This window comes from Felis catus, chromosome C1 (assembly GCF_018350175.1).
Source record: "Felis catus isolate Fca126 chromosome C1, F.catus_Fca126_mat1.0, whole genome shotgun sequence".
NCBI lineage: Eukaryota > Metazoa > Chordata > Mammalia > Carnivora > Felidae > Felis > Felis catus.
In genome coordinates, this window is record NC_058375.1 from 199,320,497 (window position 1) to 199,336,712 (window position 16,216).

General features: G+C 40.5%; 1 protein-coding gene across 5 annotated transcripts in view; it reads right to left on the reverse strand.

Annotated features, from left to right (window-relative positions):
• The window catches only part of BARD1 (BRCA1 associated RING domain 1), an 84,178-nt gene extending 75,332 nt beyond the window's left edge, over positions 1-8,846 (reverse strand). For 2 of the 5 annotated variants that reach the window (XM_023259666.2, XM_019838636.3), the window contains exons 1-2: positions 8,547-8,684; positions 1,913-2,025 (exon numbers count right to left, since the gene is read on the reverse strand). Coding sequence is in view for 1 of the 5 variants with exons in the window: in XM_006935532.5 (XP_006935594.3) it covers positions 8,547-8,689 (143 nt within the window). In the remaining 4 variants the exon portion in view is untranslated. Of the gene's footprint in view, positions 1-1,912; positions 2,026-8,546 lie in introns of all 5 variants that reach the window. The other 3 variants (XM_006935532.5, XM_045034451.1, XM_019838637.3) reach the window with 3 other exon arrangements.
• Between the last annotated feature and the right edge of the window lie 7,370 nt (positions 8,847-16,216).

Below are 16,216 nucleotides of genomic sequence, written 5' to 3' on the forward strand. Positions count from 1 at the left end.
ACAATAAGTATCAAAATTTTAAATGCATCCTCTTTTAATTCAACTATTCCTGTGTCAGGAATTTATCCTTCAGAGATACTCAGGTGCTTGCAAAACTGAAACTCTAAAATACCAAAGATGTCTGTCTAGACAGGATAATAAAGAGATTCCAGAGATTAAGAAATAAAACGTCATATATATATGTCTGTATACACACACACACATACATATACACATATACATACATACATACATATATATACATATACACATATATATACATATATGCATATAAATATTTTTTGTTTTAAGGATCCAGAACAGCATATGACATCCCAAGGGTGACAAGGGATACCCAGCCTTCAAAATAATGATTGAAAATTATTTTGTCCTTCAAATTTTATACCCAGTCATCTCCCACAGTAGAAAGTGAATAGATAATAGTAAGAAAACTGATCTTTTAGTGCAGGAAGTTAGAAAGTTAATAAATAATGTCTAAAATGGAAAAAATCAAGAGGTAGCAATAGAAACCTATTATTGGGAAATGTAGATGTAAACCATGAAGAACTAAGAGATGAAAGAGGTTGTATCTGGAGTACAGATGAAGCAAATGAATATTTTTATTATGTCTCTGACTTAATGACTTTGTTGATTATAGTCATGCATAATTTTATTTTATTTTTTTAAGTTTTTTTTTAAGTACTCTCTACACCCAACATAGGGCTTGAACTCACAACCCTGAGATCAAGAGTTGCAGGCCAGGCACCCTGTTCACAAATAATTTCAACTAAAACTTTGTAAAGGCCATGGACAAGGATATTCACTCCAGCACAGCTTATTAAAGCCAAAGACCAGAAACAATCTAAATTTTAACAAGAAAATGGTTAAATAAATCATGATACATCTCCCTGATGTATAGTATCTTCTCATCTGAGGCTTACAATGCTTATACAAACACAGAGAACCTCTTAAAGGACACATAATAAATTGATCATAGTGGGTTCTTAAAGAAAAGGATTCAGGCCCACCTGTCATTCCCTTAAATATTTAATCACCATATACCTTAATATTTTAATGCATGTATTATTTCAATTTTTAAAAACTTAATATTGGAAAGTTCTTCACAATCCAGTTAACTCCAAAGCAAGCAACATTTTCTTGCACTGCTCCTCCACAAAAAAAAACCTCTGCTCTCAGCAGGCCAGTGTCTGTAGCATTTCTCAAATAATACCCAAGATCCAAAACCAGACTGCTCAGGCTGTTCTCCCATCCTAGAATACACTTCCTCCTCACAACTCCCAAAACTATTCAAGCCCAACACATTATCCAAATATTATACAGGATGATATAATAAAAATGACACTAAACAAAGCACAGAAATTCTTGAATTTTAGTTTCCATACCACCACTCATGCAAAATCTGTACCTTGCACCATACATGTAAAGAACACAAGGTTGACTGCAATACAATCTATATTAAGGAGCTTATAATCTAACTAGGTAATCTGATAAGCAAAGTTAGTGTATGATTTAAGAGAATTACAAAATGTTCTCAAGTTCCAGAGACATGGCATCTAGTTGGAGCCCTGGAAATCAGTGCTGAAAGCTAAATTATTTTATATTTTATCTACTTGATTCCTTATTTTTCCCCCTGGTCTCCAAATAGATTCTAGCCCTACAAACAAGAGATCTTGACTTTCAGTTTTTCTGAGCTCCCCACCACTACCTCCCTAGCATGGTGCTATACGAACAGCAGAATTTCGATAAATCCTCAGTGAATGAAGCAAATGGAAGAGTACATGCAAAAATGAATTTATATTAAGAATTCTATTTTATCTTTACCCTATTCTTTGTTTGATATACATATATATTAGAAAGAAAAAAGTCCAGAAGAATAAGAAAAGACATTTGCATGGTAACAGGATTTTTGTACCTTGAAAATTCAGCTACTCTACTTTTTCCAATCTGCAGTCATACTTCTGTTACTTCACATGTAGTTGATTTGGAAAGATCAGCGCAGTCAGAGGATTATAACTTGGGGAAGAACTAAGTAGGGAGAACAAACAATTTTTTTTTTTTAAAGGGCCTATTGATATAAAAATTTCTTTGCAAAGAAGAAAAGGAAAGTAAATTCAGTTGAGATTACAATACTGAGGCAGACCTATTTCTTAACAGAATGGCTCCCTAAGCTTACTGAGATAAACTGCTACTTAACATTAGGCAAGATAGCTACCACAATGCTCTTACATTTTAGAAAATCGCCAAGTTATTTTTAAGTGTGGACCAACACATTTAACACCAAAATGCACAGGCTCTTCAAGCCAATTAAACAATCTGTTGTATTTGTCTTCAGAATAAACAAAATTGTTAACAAGGGATATGAATAATGACACAAAGGCATCTTATTCTGTGTATTTTGTATGCCAGATTCAAGTAAATCACATGGGAAAAAAAAATTTTTTTAATCATGTCTAATTACTTAGTGTTGATAAATATTGAATAAATCAAGGAGCCAATATCCCAAAAGCCAAATGGGTAACAGACTCCTGTCTATTAATGACTGATTATAATGGGATCTATTGTTATGAGACAGATGCGCACAGAGAATATTATACATACCTGCCTCAAATACTTCTGGTTATTCTGTCCTCTATTTCTTTTCTTCCAAAGCAAAACAGTATCTAAGTAACTGTCCTTAAAGCTTTACCTCTTCCACCTAATGCTCACATGTTGATTTTAAGGCTCTGTATATTCTCTTCCCTGCTCACTTCCAGAAGTGTGCTTTCAAACCATCTAATGCAGATGACTGTCAAGAGTGCACTCCCAGCCTAAAATCTCTCCTCAAAGTCCCAGGCTCATATTAACAAGAACTTCACTTGTAAGACCATCCCCAATGCTATGGGGAACAGGTGCTCATGTCTCTGGTAAGTTTCTCTGGCAGACACAAGCACTATAGAACACTAGGTATGTGGAGGCCTATAATGGGTCTGTGTAACTCATGGTTCTACCTTTACCTCCCAGGGCGAAAGACCTTGGCTTCTACATCTGCTCAAGACCCTAGTCATTGTTTACTATGGGTAACTAACCCCAGGAACCTACAGAGGATTCTAGGTGAGTCAAGTGAAATTAACCAGGCCCTTATGGTATTTCCACTTGCAAAGACTCCTTAAATGTGATCCTAACTTAACCTAAATTCTTTCATGCACTAATTTAACAAACACTAAGAAACCATGAATTCAGCACTGTGGCCACAAATGTGAACCTGTCTTTATGAAGTGTGTATCAAAGAATCAAAATACCACATAAGTAAATACATTCTACATTTAGAAGAGATATAGGATACATGCTGAACACCAATGATTTGTGCCCTTTTCTGGATGTATGTTAAAAGTCAATAGAAAGTTTTAAACAATAATTTGTATCCAAAGGAAACTCATAATTATGGAATCTGCAGAACTAGAGGGAGTCTTACAAAGCCCTTTGTCCATTTTCCTCATTTTATAGATGAGGACATCAGAGTGACAGGAAAGTTACACAAATTGCTCTACTTAGGAATTATGTGAACCAACTGAATAGTCAGTTGTTAGGCTACCAATTACTCTCTGCCCATCTGACTCACTTCCCCTTTATTCTACAGTACCTTTTAGCATATTGTGATTAGCATACTCCACCAGTCTCCATCTACGAAACTCTTTCCGAGGCCCAATTCAAAAGCCATGAAGTCAGGGGCGCCTGGGTGGCTCAGTCAGTTAAGCGTCCGACTTCAGCTCAGGTCACGATCTCACAGTCCGTGAGTTGGAGCCCCTCATCGGGCTCTGGGCTGATGGCCCAGAGCCTGGAGCCTGCTTCTGATTCTGTGTCTCCCTCTCTCTCTGCTCCTCCCCCATTCATGCTCTGTCTCTCTGTGTCTCAAAAATAAATAAACGTTAAAAAAAAAAAATTTAAAAAAAAAAAAAAGCCATGAAGCTTTCCTCCACTGGCACCATCCAAGTACACTTCTCTACATCTCCTTGGCCTTCATCATAATTTACCCTGAACTCTGTGTGCATTTTACCCCTTATAGTTAAGCGTGTGCTCCTTAAAGGTAAAAAATGTCTCACCATGTCACCACTAATGTGGTCCATCAGTGATCACTTATGGTCCTAAAGAAGAACCAGCATCAGAGCAAGCTAAAGGAGTAATCATCCCACTTAAGGATCACTGGCCTATTAAAGTGCTTCTGAGCAAAGCTAATGAAGAAAAAAGCTTAATGCTGGGGTCAGGAAATCTATCCTTTATTTTACAAACATCCATATAGCACATAGAACATAAAAGGCACTGCTCTAAGAATCTTATAAATATTAACTCATTTAATTCTGGTAACCTCATAAGATAGAAACTACTACTAATTCATTTTCACAAATGAGAAAAGGAAGCATACAAGATAAACTAATTTACCCAAAAATCACTGAAGCAGGATTTCAAGCCAGGGTTCAAAATTAATGTTCTTAATCACTAAGCGATGCTATAAGAGAAAATAATCTTGATCGCCTTTAAAATGACAAAAAATAATTTAGAAAAATAAAATCATCTATGCCAAAAATCACAAGATTGCTTTTTTACTCTTCACTAAAAGTTGATTTAAAAACTGCTAGAACTCCAGGGGCGCCTGAGTGGCTCGGTCGGTTGAGCGTCCAACTTCAGCTCAGGTCATGACCTCATGGTCTGTGGGTTCGAGCCCCGTGTTGGGCTCTGTGCTGACAGCTCAGAGCCTGTAGCCTGCTTCGGATTCTGTGTCTCCCTCTCTCTCTGCCCCTCCCCCACTCTCACTTTGTCTCACTCTGTCTCTCAAAAATAAATAAATGTAAAAAAAATTTTTTTAAAAAGTGCTATAACTCCAAATTACACTATAGTAGAGGTCAACCTGCACACACCCAAAAATGTCAAGAGGTACCTAATTTTAACTCACAAAATAGTGTCATATGACACTTGGGGTTTACATTACAGCCCTTATTATTTTTTCCTACTTCCTTTAGGAACACATTATTACTATGCTTTCTGTCAGCCTCTCAAATGATACGGTCTTCCTGTCTCATTTTTCCAAATTTTTAAATAGCTTCTATCTGGTTGTGGGGCTTGGACCTAACACAAATGTCACATCTGGCCTCTTGAAAAAATTTCATCAGCTTCACCTTGGAGTCCTACTTATGTTAAAGGTCAAGAAAGGATGCCCTGTAATGTAGCCAATCCACCCTCACCCACAAGCAATGCCTCCCGTAAAACAGATGCAATATGCTGTATAAGACAGGTGACACCTGGGAACACAATATAGATGACAGCCGCAAGCTGAATGTGAGGGTAATCGGGGTAATCACTAGTCCACTGGGTAGAACTTTGAAACTCTGTAAAAGGGCATACTGACACACAATTTCAAGTAACAGGACACTGCCAGGAATGGTAGGTAGCAAAGCAAGAAGCAGACCATCCTGAGTTGTTCTTTGAAGCAATGGCGTCAGGCAGCTACAGGGAAAGGCGCGGGTGGGGAAAAAGGGGTTATCTCCCCAGGGTAAGAAGAAATGGGCCACGCTTTATACACTGTAGACAGTGCCAAGACATACAGAGACACCAACAGGAATGCAAAATCACTTCTAAATATTAAATCCCGTGTCATATAAAATTTTACACGGAGGATTTTTAAACTTAAGACATTCTACCTATTAAAACAGTTCAGCAAACTATAGCTTATGCACCAAATCAAGTCAGTAGACTGTTTCTGTACAGCCTTGAGCTAAGAATGCTTTTTATGTTGTTAAGGGTTGTAAAAGACAAAAAATAGTAAGAACACAGATGGGGGTCAGCATCAGTTATTATATGACTCTTTACAGAAGAAGTTTGCCAAGCCCTGGTGAAAATCTGCAAAGACACCATTGAGATTTAGTTGCTATTCCATCAGTGGTTCATATATTAACTTTTTAAGAAAATTCACTAGAGTTCAGTATTATTCTCCAGCCAACAGGATAAGTTGTAATAAAAGTTTGGACCTAGTTACTGATGTCTACTTTCAGTCCTCTGGCTCTTATTGTCTGCTCACTTTTGTTAGAAACTAGAAAAATATTTGGCAGGGATAAAAACTGAAACTGGCAGGATGCATGGACGGCTCAGTTGGTTAAACGTCTGACTTCAGTTCAGGTCACGATCTCACGGTTCGTGGGTTCGAGCCCCGCATCGGACTCTGTGCTGACAGATAGGAGCTTGGAGCCTGAAGCCTGCTTTGGATTCTGTGTCTCGCTCTCTCTCTGCCCCTGCCCGCTCACACTCTGTCTCTCTCTTAAAAACAAACAAACATTACGGGGCACCTGGGTGGCGCAGTCGGGTAAGCATCCGGACTCTTGGTCTCCACTCAGGTCATGGTCTCACAGTTTGAGTTCAAGCCCTGCATCTGGCTCCGTACTGATGTTGCAGAGCCTGCTTGGGATTCTCTCTCTACTTCTCTTTGACCCTCCCCCACCTGTGCTCTCTCTTTCTCAAAATAAATAAAATTAAAACAAATAAAAAATTAAAAACTATTTAAAAATAAATAAAAATAAACATTAAAAAAATTTTTTTAAGTGAAATTGGCTGTATTATAGTTCAGGAGAACCTACGGATTATTCTTCTTTTTATAAAGCACCTATTTTGCCTTCACCAAACCATTCAGCAAGCAGGCTATGCTTTTTTTGTATTTTTATAAGACACCTATTACTTATCACTTATTCTATAACAACCACCATACTCAACACTTTACACATATAATTTCATTTAGTTTCCCCCCTCCCACAGAATGTTAGCTTCCTAAAGACTGAGGTTTTTGCCTGCTCTGTTCACTAACGAATCCCCAACGCCAAAATAGCACTTTGCAGGTGTTCAATAGTATCTTTTATTAGTAATGAATCCCCATAGGTGGATGAGCAGAGCACTATTATCACTCAGATGGGGAAACTGAGGCACAGAAATTAAATTACTTGAGACATGGTATGCCTGGATGGCTCAGACCGTTAAGGGTCAGACTCTTGATTTCAGCTCAGGTCATGATCAAAGGGTTGTTGGGAGCAAGCCCCGCCATAGGGCTCTGTGCTGACAGCACAAGCCTGCTTGGGATTCTCTGTCCCTCTCTCTCTCTCTCTCTCTCTGCCCTTCTCCCCACCTCATGCATTCTCTCTCTCTCAAAATAAATTTAAGAAAAAAAATTTTTTAATAAATAAATAAATGACTTGGGCCATGTCAAAGCTGGAACCTGAACTCAGGCATCCTGACTCTACACTGTAAGTGAAGCACTATGATGTTGCCTTAGGGCCTTCCATACAGAAATGTCCCATCTGAATGTCTAACTTCTGTTTAACTACTAAGGTATTATTATAATTGCTTCTATTATAGCAACTAGCAGAGCTAGTTTTAAATTTCTTATTCTCAGATGGAGGACCCCTGTGTTATTAAAAAACACACACAACTCAGAATGTCTCCATGTATTCTAGCAAAAGTGCCGCTTTTCTAAGGAGCGCGGTGATTTTTTAAGTTTTTGTAAAACCAAATATAAGTGCAAAACTCGGTGACAAACGTTAAGTCCTCATTTTTAAAGAAACAGCTGCGGTAACTTGTGCTTTATGTAAGTTCTGCAGGTTGGAAATCGGGGAGGGGGGGGGGTCAAAACAAAGTCCAAAAAAGACATAGGCCGGCTACAAGCAGAGAGAAAACCTGAGTTATATCCATGCAGAAACATAGAGCTGTGCACACAGCAGGTGCTCAATCAATGCTCTTGGAAGAAATGATAAGGGTGACAAGCCCTTCTTGGTTTGTATACTAGGAAGAGCTACAGGAAAAGCATGGAGTACCAGTCATGAACATGATGTCTTCAGATATAATGAAAACCTTGAAGTGAGAGCGCTCCCATGGTGCAACAGCATGAAGGAAAATAAAAAGCAAAAAATGATAATAAATAGCATCTCTGAGAGCCGGAACCCCAAGCCATACAGCCTTTTGACTAAACCAAGGAAATGAGAAACTGAATGAGAAATAGAATGGCGGTGTCCATCACACTGCCATCTTCAATCTACCTCCAGCAAGGGTCCCCAAACTCTCCTCTCCCAAGAAAGAGCTGCTACGGAGTAATGGTCAAAGGGTCAGCTCAGCAATGAGTGACAGCTGCTTGAAGCTTATCGGGCCCCTTCAAACTTGCGCAGCCCTGGGCAGGAGGGATCCCAAGCCCAGTAAAAAGTCCCGATGCCTTAGCCCCACCCCAGCCCTACAGATTCAAAGTATGGAGGCGGGGCCTGAAACCTGCATTTTTTTAACCACACCTCCAGACGAGTCTTCGGCCCGCTAAAGTTCCACAACTACCACCTTAGTCGGGTTTGACGAAGAAAAGACAAGCAAGCAGCTCGGAAAGGAAGGGGATGGGAGCGAGGGAGGGGACAGCTAACACCAGATCCCTGGGCAAGCACAAAGTCAGCTCACCGACCCGACTGCGGGGCAGGAATGGAAGGAGAACCGGGGGTTTGAAAAGATCCCCTCCCCCCGCCCTCGCGGCAACTCGCCCGAGGGTCCATCTTTACCAACGCGAGCAGCGCAGCAGCTTCTCCAACCGGTCGAACGCGGCGCGGCTGTGGGCCCAGGCCCCGCGCCCCTCCGGCTCCATGGCGGGCGCGGGACGAGGCTCGTTCCCGGACCGGACCCTCAGCTGCCGGTTCCCCGGCATCGCCCCGCCTTCGCCGGAAGGGCTCTTCCCAGAGCTGGAGACGCGACGGGCTCGACGGGCTCGGCGGGCTCGGGCAACGACCGAGACGCGACCAACCTCCGACCCGACCCCAGCCCGAACGGTCCCAGTTTCTGTGCCGGCCGGGACGCTGGGAGGGCGGGGCCCTGGGAGGAGGAGCCCCGGAAGCGCGCCAAAAGTCCCGCGCGCGGGGCCGGAGGGGTGGGGCTTGCAGTTGGCGGGAAAGGGGACGGGTCCAGGCCACCTGGAGGGAAGAAGACGTGAAAAAGCGAGTCCTTGACTTTTCTGAGCCGTGGGTTTTAGGGACCTCAAAGCGAGGAACTTTTAGGAGAGACTAATCTCTAAGGAGTGCTGTTTTGACTACCATAGAACTTGGAAAAGTTTTGGTCCTGACACTGAATGTGCCACCTTCTTCACTCCTAACAAAGTTAACTTTCTCCTTCCCCTCCCCCTTCCAGGTTTTTTTGTTTTGTTAAAGATATGATGAAGGAGCTTGGGGAAAGCTAAAGGCAAAATACAGGCTGGCCACCACCCACCCCCAGGCGCAGGTGGAAAACGTGATAATCCTCAGACACTTCCTGGCTACCCAGAACAAAGGAAAGGGGTTTATGTGCTTGTGTGGTAATGTGGGAAACTAAGGCAAATGAAAAATTAAATTCTTTTACTGCCCATTGACAAGTCTTTAAACCAGCAGTGACCTCCCTCTATGAGCTCAGCTGCTTCAAGGATGACACTTTGGGGGGCAAAAGAGAACATTAACACTGTCCCAAACAACAGGATCCTGTAAGTCAACTTCCTTTATATCAGCTACCCCAAGATATATGCTGGCAATCATACTCCAAGTTTGTGCCCCGCCCCCATATATATCTAAAGGGTCTCATGGCTGAAGTTTTATTAAATGGTAATAAATAGTGTTTCCCTAGCAACAGCTAGCCCCTCAAGGTCCTGGAAACCTTGTTTCCAAAATTCCTTAAAGACTTACTCTATCCCTGACCCCCTCCCAACCTGAGGATATATAATGAGCTACCTGTCAGGACCCCAGTGCAGCTCTTCCTGCCCATGGGTCTTGTCCCCATGCTTTAATAAAATCACATTTTTGCACCAAAGGCATCTTCGAGAATTCTTACTTGGCTGTCAGCTTCGAACCACCCCACCATCACCCCAAAACTTCATCAGATCCGCACAATGATCTTTCATTGCTCACCATATTTATGGATAACACATACTGAGCACCTTCACTCTCTCATCCAATCCGCTGCCAAATCATTGCATTTTCCCCTCTGACTTATTCTCAAATCTACCCACTTCTCTGTCTTCACTCCACCACAGGCCCCTTGTCTCATTTTTTACTTAGATTGTTGCTGTAGCCTTGTGGCTGATATCCCTGTGTCCACCCAAGTCCCCTCCAATCCTTAGGCTACACTGTAGCCATCTAAAACATTGCCAAATAACCACTTGGTTAGTGGAAACGGAATAGGTAAAACTAAGGAAGATCTCAGAGGGTGTTTTAACTGACCTATAATAGCACATTAAACTAACCAAATATTTTCTTAAACTCACAGGCAGGCAAGAAATTGATTTTGATTATTAACCCTGTTAAGCCATTGCTTACTCTTTGCAGAGCCTCAGAGAAATCAAACTCTAGAAAAGTTAAAACATTAAATACACTTAGAGATGCTATGGTATATAAAGGAGTAAATTGGGGATTTCAGGAGCCAGACATCCCTACTTCTAATCCCACTTCCTCTGCTAAATAATTATGTGATTTAAATCAAGTCTTAAGTCCTCTGAACATTAGTTTCCCTATCTGTAAAGTGGGAATATTTATTTTGTAGATCTGGAGGATTATTATATGAGATAAATGTAAAATCACCTACATCATAAGTGCTCAATATATGGTAGGTAATATGAAGATGATTACATATATAACCAGTACTTTTTTTTTTTAATGTTTACTTATTTTTGAGCGAGAGAGGGAGACATACATAACCAGTACTGTTAATGGTTTACTTACCACAGAATAACACTGAATATTTTTATCAGATGCTTTTGTAATTAGGACATAATGTAACTGAGCAGAGTGAATGCAAATTTCACACTTTGGACCAAACAGTTGTTACTGAACTATCTGTACAGTGCTGTTAAATGAGTTGTGGTGCAGGGGCAGTGAGGTTTTCCTGCTGTTAGTTTCCTCTTCTTTCCCTCTGCCATTGCCCCATCACCTCTTGCTACATCTCATGAAATTCTCATCAGCTGGTTGATGGCAGCCGTAGTAAACTCATCAAGAGAATAAGCAAGGTTACTCTCTCATCTGCAGCTTCCCCTTCCATTGCCTTCCTCTGGTGCTGCTCTGTCATTATTTTTGAGAGACAGAGACAGAGTGCAAGCAGAGGAGGGGCAGGCACAGAATCCAAAGCAGGCTCCAGGATTTGAGCTGTCATCACAGAGCCCGATGTGGGGCTTGAACTCACAGACTGCAAGATCCTGACCTGAACTGAAGTAGGCCGCTTAACCGACTGAGCTGCCCAGGTGCTCCCCCCAAATTTTTTTTTTAAAGAGAGAGCACACAAGCAGAAAAGAGGGGCAGAGGGAGAGAGGAGAGAATCCCAAGCAGGCTCCACACTCAGCACAGAGCCTGACTCAGGGCTCAATCCCAGGATGCTGGGATCATGACCTGAGCCAAAATTAAGACTCAGACGCTCAACCAACTGAGCTACCCAGGCACCCCACTTTACCTTTCCTTTAAAATTTTTTTTAATGTTTATTTATTTTTGAGACAGAGAGAGACAGAACGGGAGAGGGTCAGAGAGAGAGGGAGACACAGGATCGGAAGCAGGCTCCAGGCTCCGAGCTGTCAGCACAGAGCCCCACGTGGGGCTCAAACTCATAGACCATGAGATCATGACCTGAGCCGAAGTCGGATGCTTAAGCGACTGAGCCACCCAGACGCCCCCTACCTTTCCTTTTTAATTCCAGTATAATTAGCACAGTGTTATATTAGTTCCAGATGTGCAATATAGTGATTCAACAATTCTACATATTATTCAATGCTCATCACAATTAGTGTACTCTTAATCTCGTTCATTTATTTCACCCACCCACCTCTCCTCTGGTAACCACCAGTTCTCTATTAATAAGACTATTTCTCAGTTTCGCTCTTTTTTTCTGTGTTCATTTGTTCTGTTTCTTAAATTCTGCATATGACTAAAATCATATGCTGTTTATCTTTCTTTGACTTACTTATTTCACTTAGCATCATACCCTCTAGATTGATCCATGCTGTTGCAAATGGCAAGATTTCATTCTTTTTTTATGGCTGAGTAGTATTATACTGTGTGCGTGTGTGTGTGTGTGTGTGTGTGTGTGTGTGTGTGTGTGTGTCTAGATAGAGACGTAGATAGATAGATGATAGATCAATCTTCTTTATACATTCATCTATGGATGGACACTTGGCTATTTTGGCAACTGCAAATAATGCAGCAATAAACATAGGGGTACATATATTTTTTCTAATTAGTGTTTTGGTACTCTTTGGGTTAAATATCCTGTAGTGGACTTACTGGATCATATGATAATTCTGTTTTTAATTTTTTGGGAAAACTTCATACTGTATTCCACAGTGACTGCACCAGTTTGCATTCCCACCAACAGTGCATGAGAACTCCTTTTTCTCCACATCCTTACCAACACTTATGCTTTCTTCTATTTTTGATTTTAGCTATTCTGACAGGTGTGAGATGGTATGGGATATGTGTTTTTTAGTCAACCTTTCCTCCCAGGCTTAGATCCTGAATTTTAAAAGCTAGTCCTTTAGGGGTGCCTGGGTGGCTCAGTCGATTAAGTGTCTGACTTCGGCTCAGGTCATGATCTTGCGGTCTGTGAGTTCGAGCCCCTCATCGGGCAGTGTGCTGATAGCTCAGAGCCTGGAGTCTGCTTCTGATTCTGTGTCTCCCTCTCACTTTGCCCCTCCCCTGCTCACGTTCTGTCTCTTAATAATAAATAAACGTTAAAAATTTTTTTAAACATAAAAAATAAAAGCCAGTCCTTTCTCCCATGTGCATTTATGTGTACAAAAGATGGGCCAATCCGGGATGAGGTACACCAAGAATGCCTAAGATCCTGTAACTCTGCTTCCAGAGAAAAACTTCCCAGGAAAATCCATTCCATCTATGGGGTCTTGGTAAAGCCTTAGCTTAGTGTATTAGCAATATCCTGTCTCCAGTTTAAAAGGGACTAAAATGTCTTAATTCCCTTTTTGTGTCCCTGCAAGGACCTCCCGAGTACATCAGAGTTTAGGTTCATTGCTCCATTTTGCTCCTAGTCTGTTCTCTTCCAGCTAAGCAGTACCTTAGACTCTTCCAAAATTATTCAGCCCACCCAGTGTAACATTTGGGTCCTACGGGCATTGTGAGGCAGACAAATTGGTTTGCTTTAGCCTGTTTATATATCCTTCTCTCTTCATGCCCTTCCTAACTGCATTGATTACCATCTGTAGTGCTGTTTATACTCCAAAGGCATCTCAGTCTGGTCTCTTTCCTGATCTTCAGGCTCAATATAACAGTTTGTTGAAAACAAACTGTCTAAATGCTAATTTCTTTCTTCTGTTGTGTTGTGAAGGATTTCACATAGTAAATCTCCCTCCTATGCACTTGGATAAACATATTTAACAAGCAAAATGGGACAGACATAATGCCAAGGCTCTCCTCCCGTGGAATGCGAAGCTACCTCACAAATTCAGCATGTACCCAAATTCTTCTCTGACTTTTAATTATGGTGTCACACAGTGGAATCAACTGCTTTGACTCTTTTGAGTGCATTGTCTTTTTCAGATATAAATTTGGTTTGCAAGGACCTCTATGAAACCTAGAGCCTCCCCCCTGTCCCTGCAAAAAATGCAGTTTGAGAACAATCGATAAGGAACACTTGAATGGAACAAATCTCCACAGCATCCAGGAGTGTGGTCTGTGCTCTCTACATTTGACTTACCTGGCCTTCCTGCGTGAAAATGCTCTTAACCTAAGTTAAAGTCATAAGCTCTGTGCTATTTTTTCTGGAATCCAATGTGGCATAATGATTAAGTGCATAGAGCTCTGGAGTGAAGCAAAACTGGGTTATAAACCAAGTCCTGCCATTTCCTATGATTGTACCCAGGGGCCCATTGTGTTAACCTATTTTGGAACTTAGTTTCATCTCTTCTAAATTTAGGATTGACATCTCCCAACCTCACACTGGTAGGGTTGTGGTGAGAAAGGAATTACAAATTGTGAAAATGTTCTAAACCAGTAGTGTAGCTCAACCAATGGAAATCCCTTCATGATGGACTGGACTGAGCTTTAATAATACATCAAAGCTTAATTCACAATAGGCATTGAATACATTTTCCCAATTATAGGACTAGTTCTGGCATTGTTGAGCTGCACTAAGCCAGTTATACTTGCTTTAAACTCCTCTTAAGAGGGGTGCCTGGGTGCTCAGTCGGTGAAGCGTCCAGCTTCGGCTCAGGTCTTGATCTTGCGGTTCGTGGGTTCAAGCCCCGCATCTGGTTCTGTGCTGTCAGCTCAGAGACTGGAGCCTGCTTTCGGATTCTGGGTCTCCCTCTCTCTCTGCCCCTCCCCTGCTCTCTCTCTCTCTCTTTCTCTCTCTCAAAAATAAATAAACAATTAAAAAATTTAAATTCTCTTAAGAAAGAGTGCATATTCTGAGTAAGAAGGAGCCCCTTATTTCATGACTGTTGGATCAGAGATGCTTGCTGGAGTAATTGCTTTGCAAATATGACTCAATAACTCTGAAAGGAAGCTTGAATTTTGTTTAACGATCCTAATCTCTTTCAGTATCATCTCAAATGAAGTGTCCACTGGATTTCTAACACCATCCATGGAATGATGTTAGTACTAGATAATAAAAAAAATCTTTATAGTGTTTGTTCTATTAAGTTGGAAATTGTTTACAACATTTTGTTCATCCTCTAAGAGCAAAACATCCTCAGCAATTAAAAACAGTAACTTTGTTCTGTGTGCTATAGATACAGAACACACTTTTTGTTCTGTATGTGGCCAAACAAAAAACAAAAGTGTGTGGCCAAACAAAAAAGTGTGGCCAAAACTAATCAGGACCCACCACTCTTCTTGATTGGCACAATTGTGCATGTGACCGAGTTATTGGCTGCAATGGATTATACCGAACTTTTTTGACATGCTGCCGTCTCAGACTTGCACTTAAGACAGAGTCTGAACGTCACACAGACCTTGACATTTACTGAAAAATTACCCAAGTCTCTAGAAGCATCTAGATATTCTGAGATGGTGTTTGAAAGAGTGTTAACTCCATTCTTGTGGGCATCTGCCAAATTTCTGTCACAGGCTCAAAAGTAACTAGTCTAAGGACATAGTTACATTAACGTGTCCCTATAGCAGTGGTTTTAAAGGTTTTGGTATCTTCTGTATTTCCTGACCATTTATCAAATTTAGCCTGACACAGATATTTCACTGGTCATTGTTTTTTGTTCAATAGACTTCAGAGTTCAGCCCATTCCACTGCCTTTTATTGCTTGCTATTTTTAAGGAGACACCTCAGTAGAAACCCCCTTTTTCTGTACAGTGTAATTACTGAAGCACATAAAGTGGTTATAGCAGGAATTTATCACTTTCAGGTGGAAATACTCCCAGCCAAATAAAAGATAGAGTAGGAATGCCAGAAGCAATTTATAACAGGCTCACTGACATTTTGTGTTGAGAAGCTCTACCACTGAATAAGCATCAAGTCATAAATCTCTGTAAACGTGATTAAAGCAAGCAAGTTATTCTTCGAGGGGACATGATAATAAAAAAATGCTGCGATGCAAAGCAGGAAAATTCTGTTGACAAAAATCACCAAAAACAGCTGTCAGTAAAATTTACAAACAGCTTGTTTTAAATTCTGTTGAATTCCAGCAGCTGTTTGTTTGCACATAAAATGTTCATTTAGGAAATGAGCATTGGCCTTAGTTTGGGTTCCATTGTGTTTCAAAATTTTGTAATCAGCTTAATCAACATCCATACAATAATTTAAATTTCTTTCAATGGACAAGTAAGAGGTAACTAGTAGGTTTAAGTATGCCTCGTATACAGTATGTGTTCAATAAAAAGAAGAATAAATGAGTGAATGACTATATACTATTATCCCTGAAAGCAATGGTCATTACAAAGTTTTATTTTTTTCCATCTATATATACTGCTTTAGAAATTATGCCTTGTTCATATTGGATTCACTTTACTAGTATTGGTAATAACCCTTAATAGCCCTTCAGCAATACATTCTAGAGTTTTAGAAAGCTGAATTAAAATTTAGTTACTGTTGTAAAGTCACTCTCTGTGAGAGATAGTTCATTAAATCTCTCCTCATATTTTTGCAAATCCCTTCATTTAGTTATTTTTCTCACTATAGCAAAAGATAGATTAGATATTTTTTCATCTGTGAAGTAAGGATAATAGAAAATATTTTATTGCTGTTGTATGAATACAATAAGCTAAT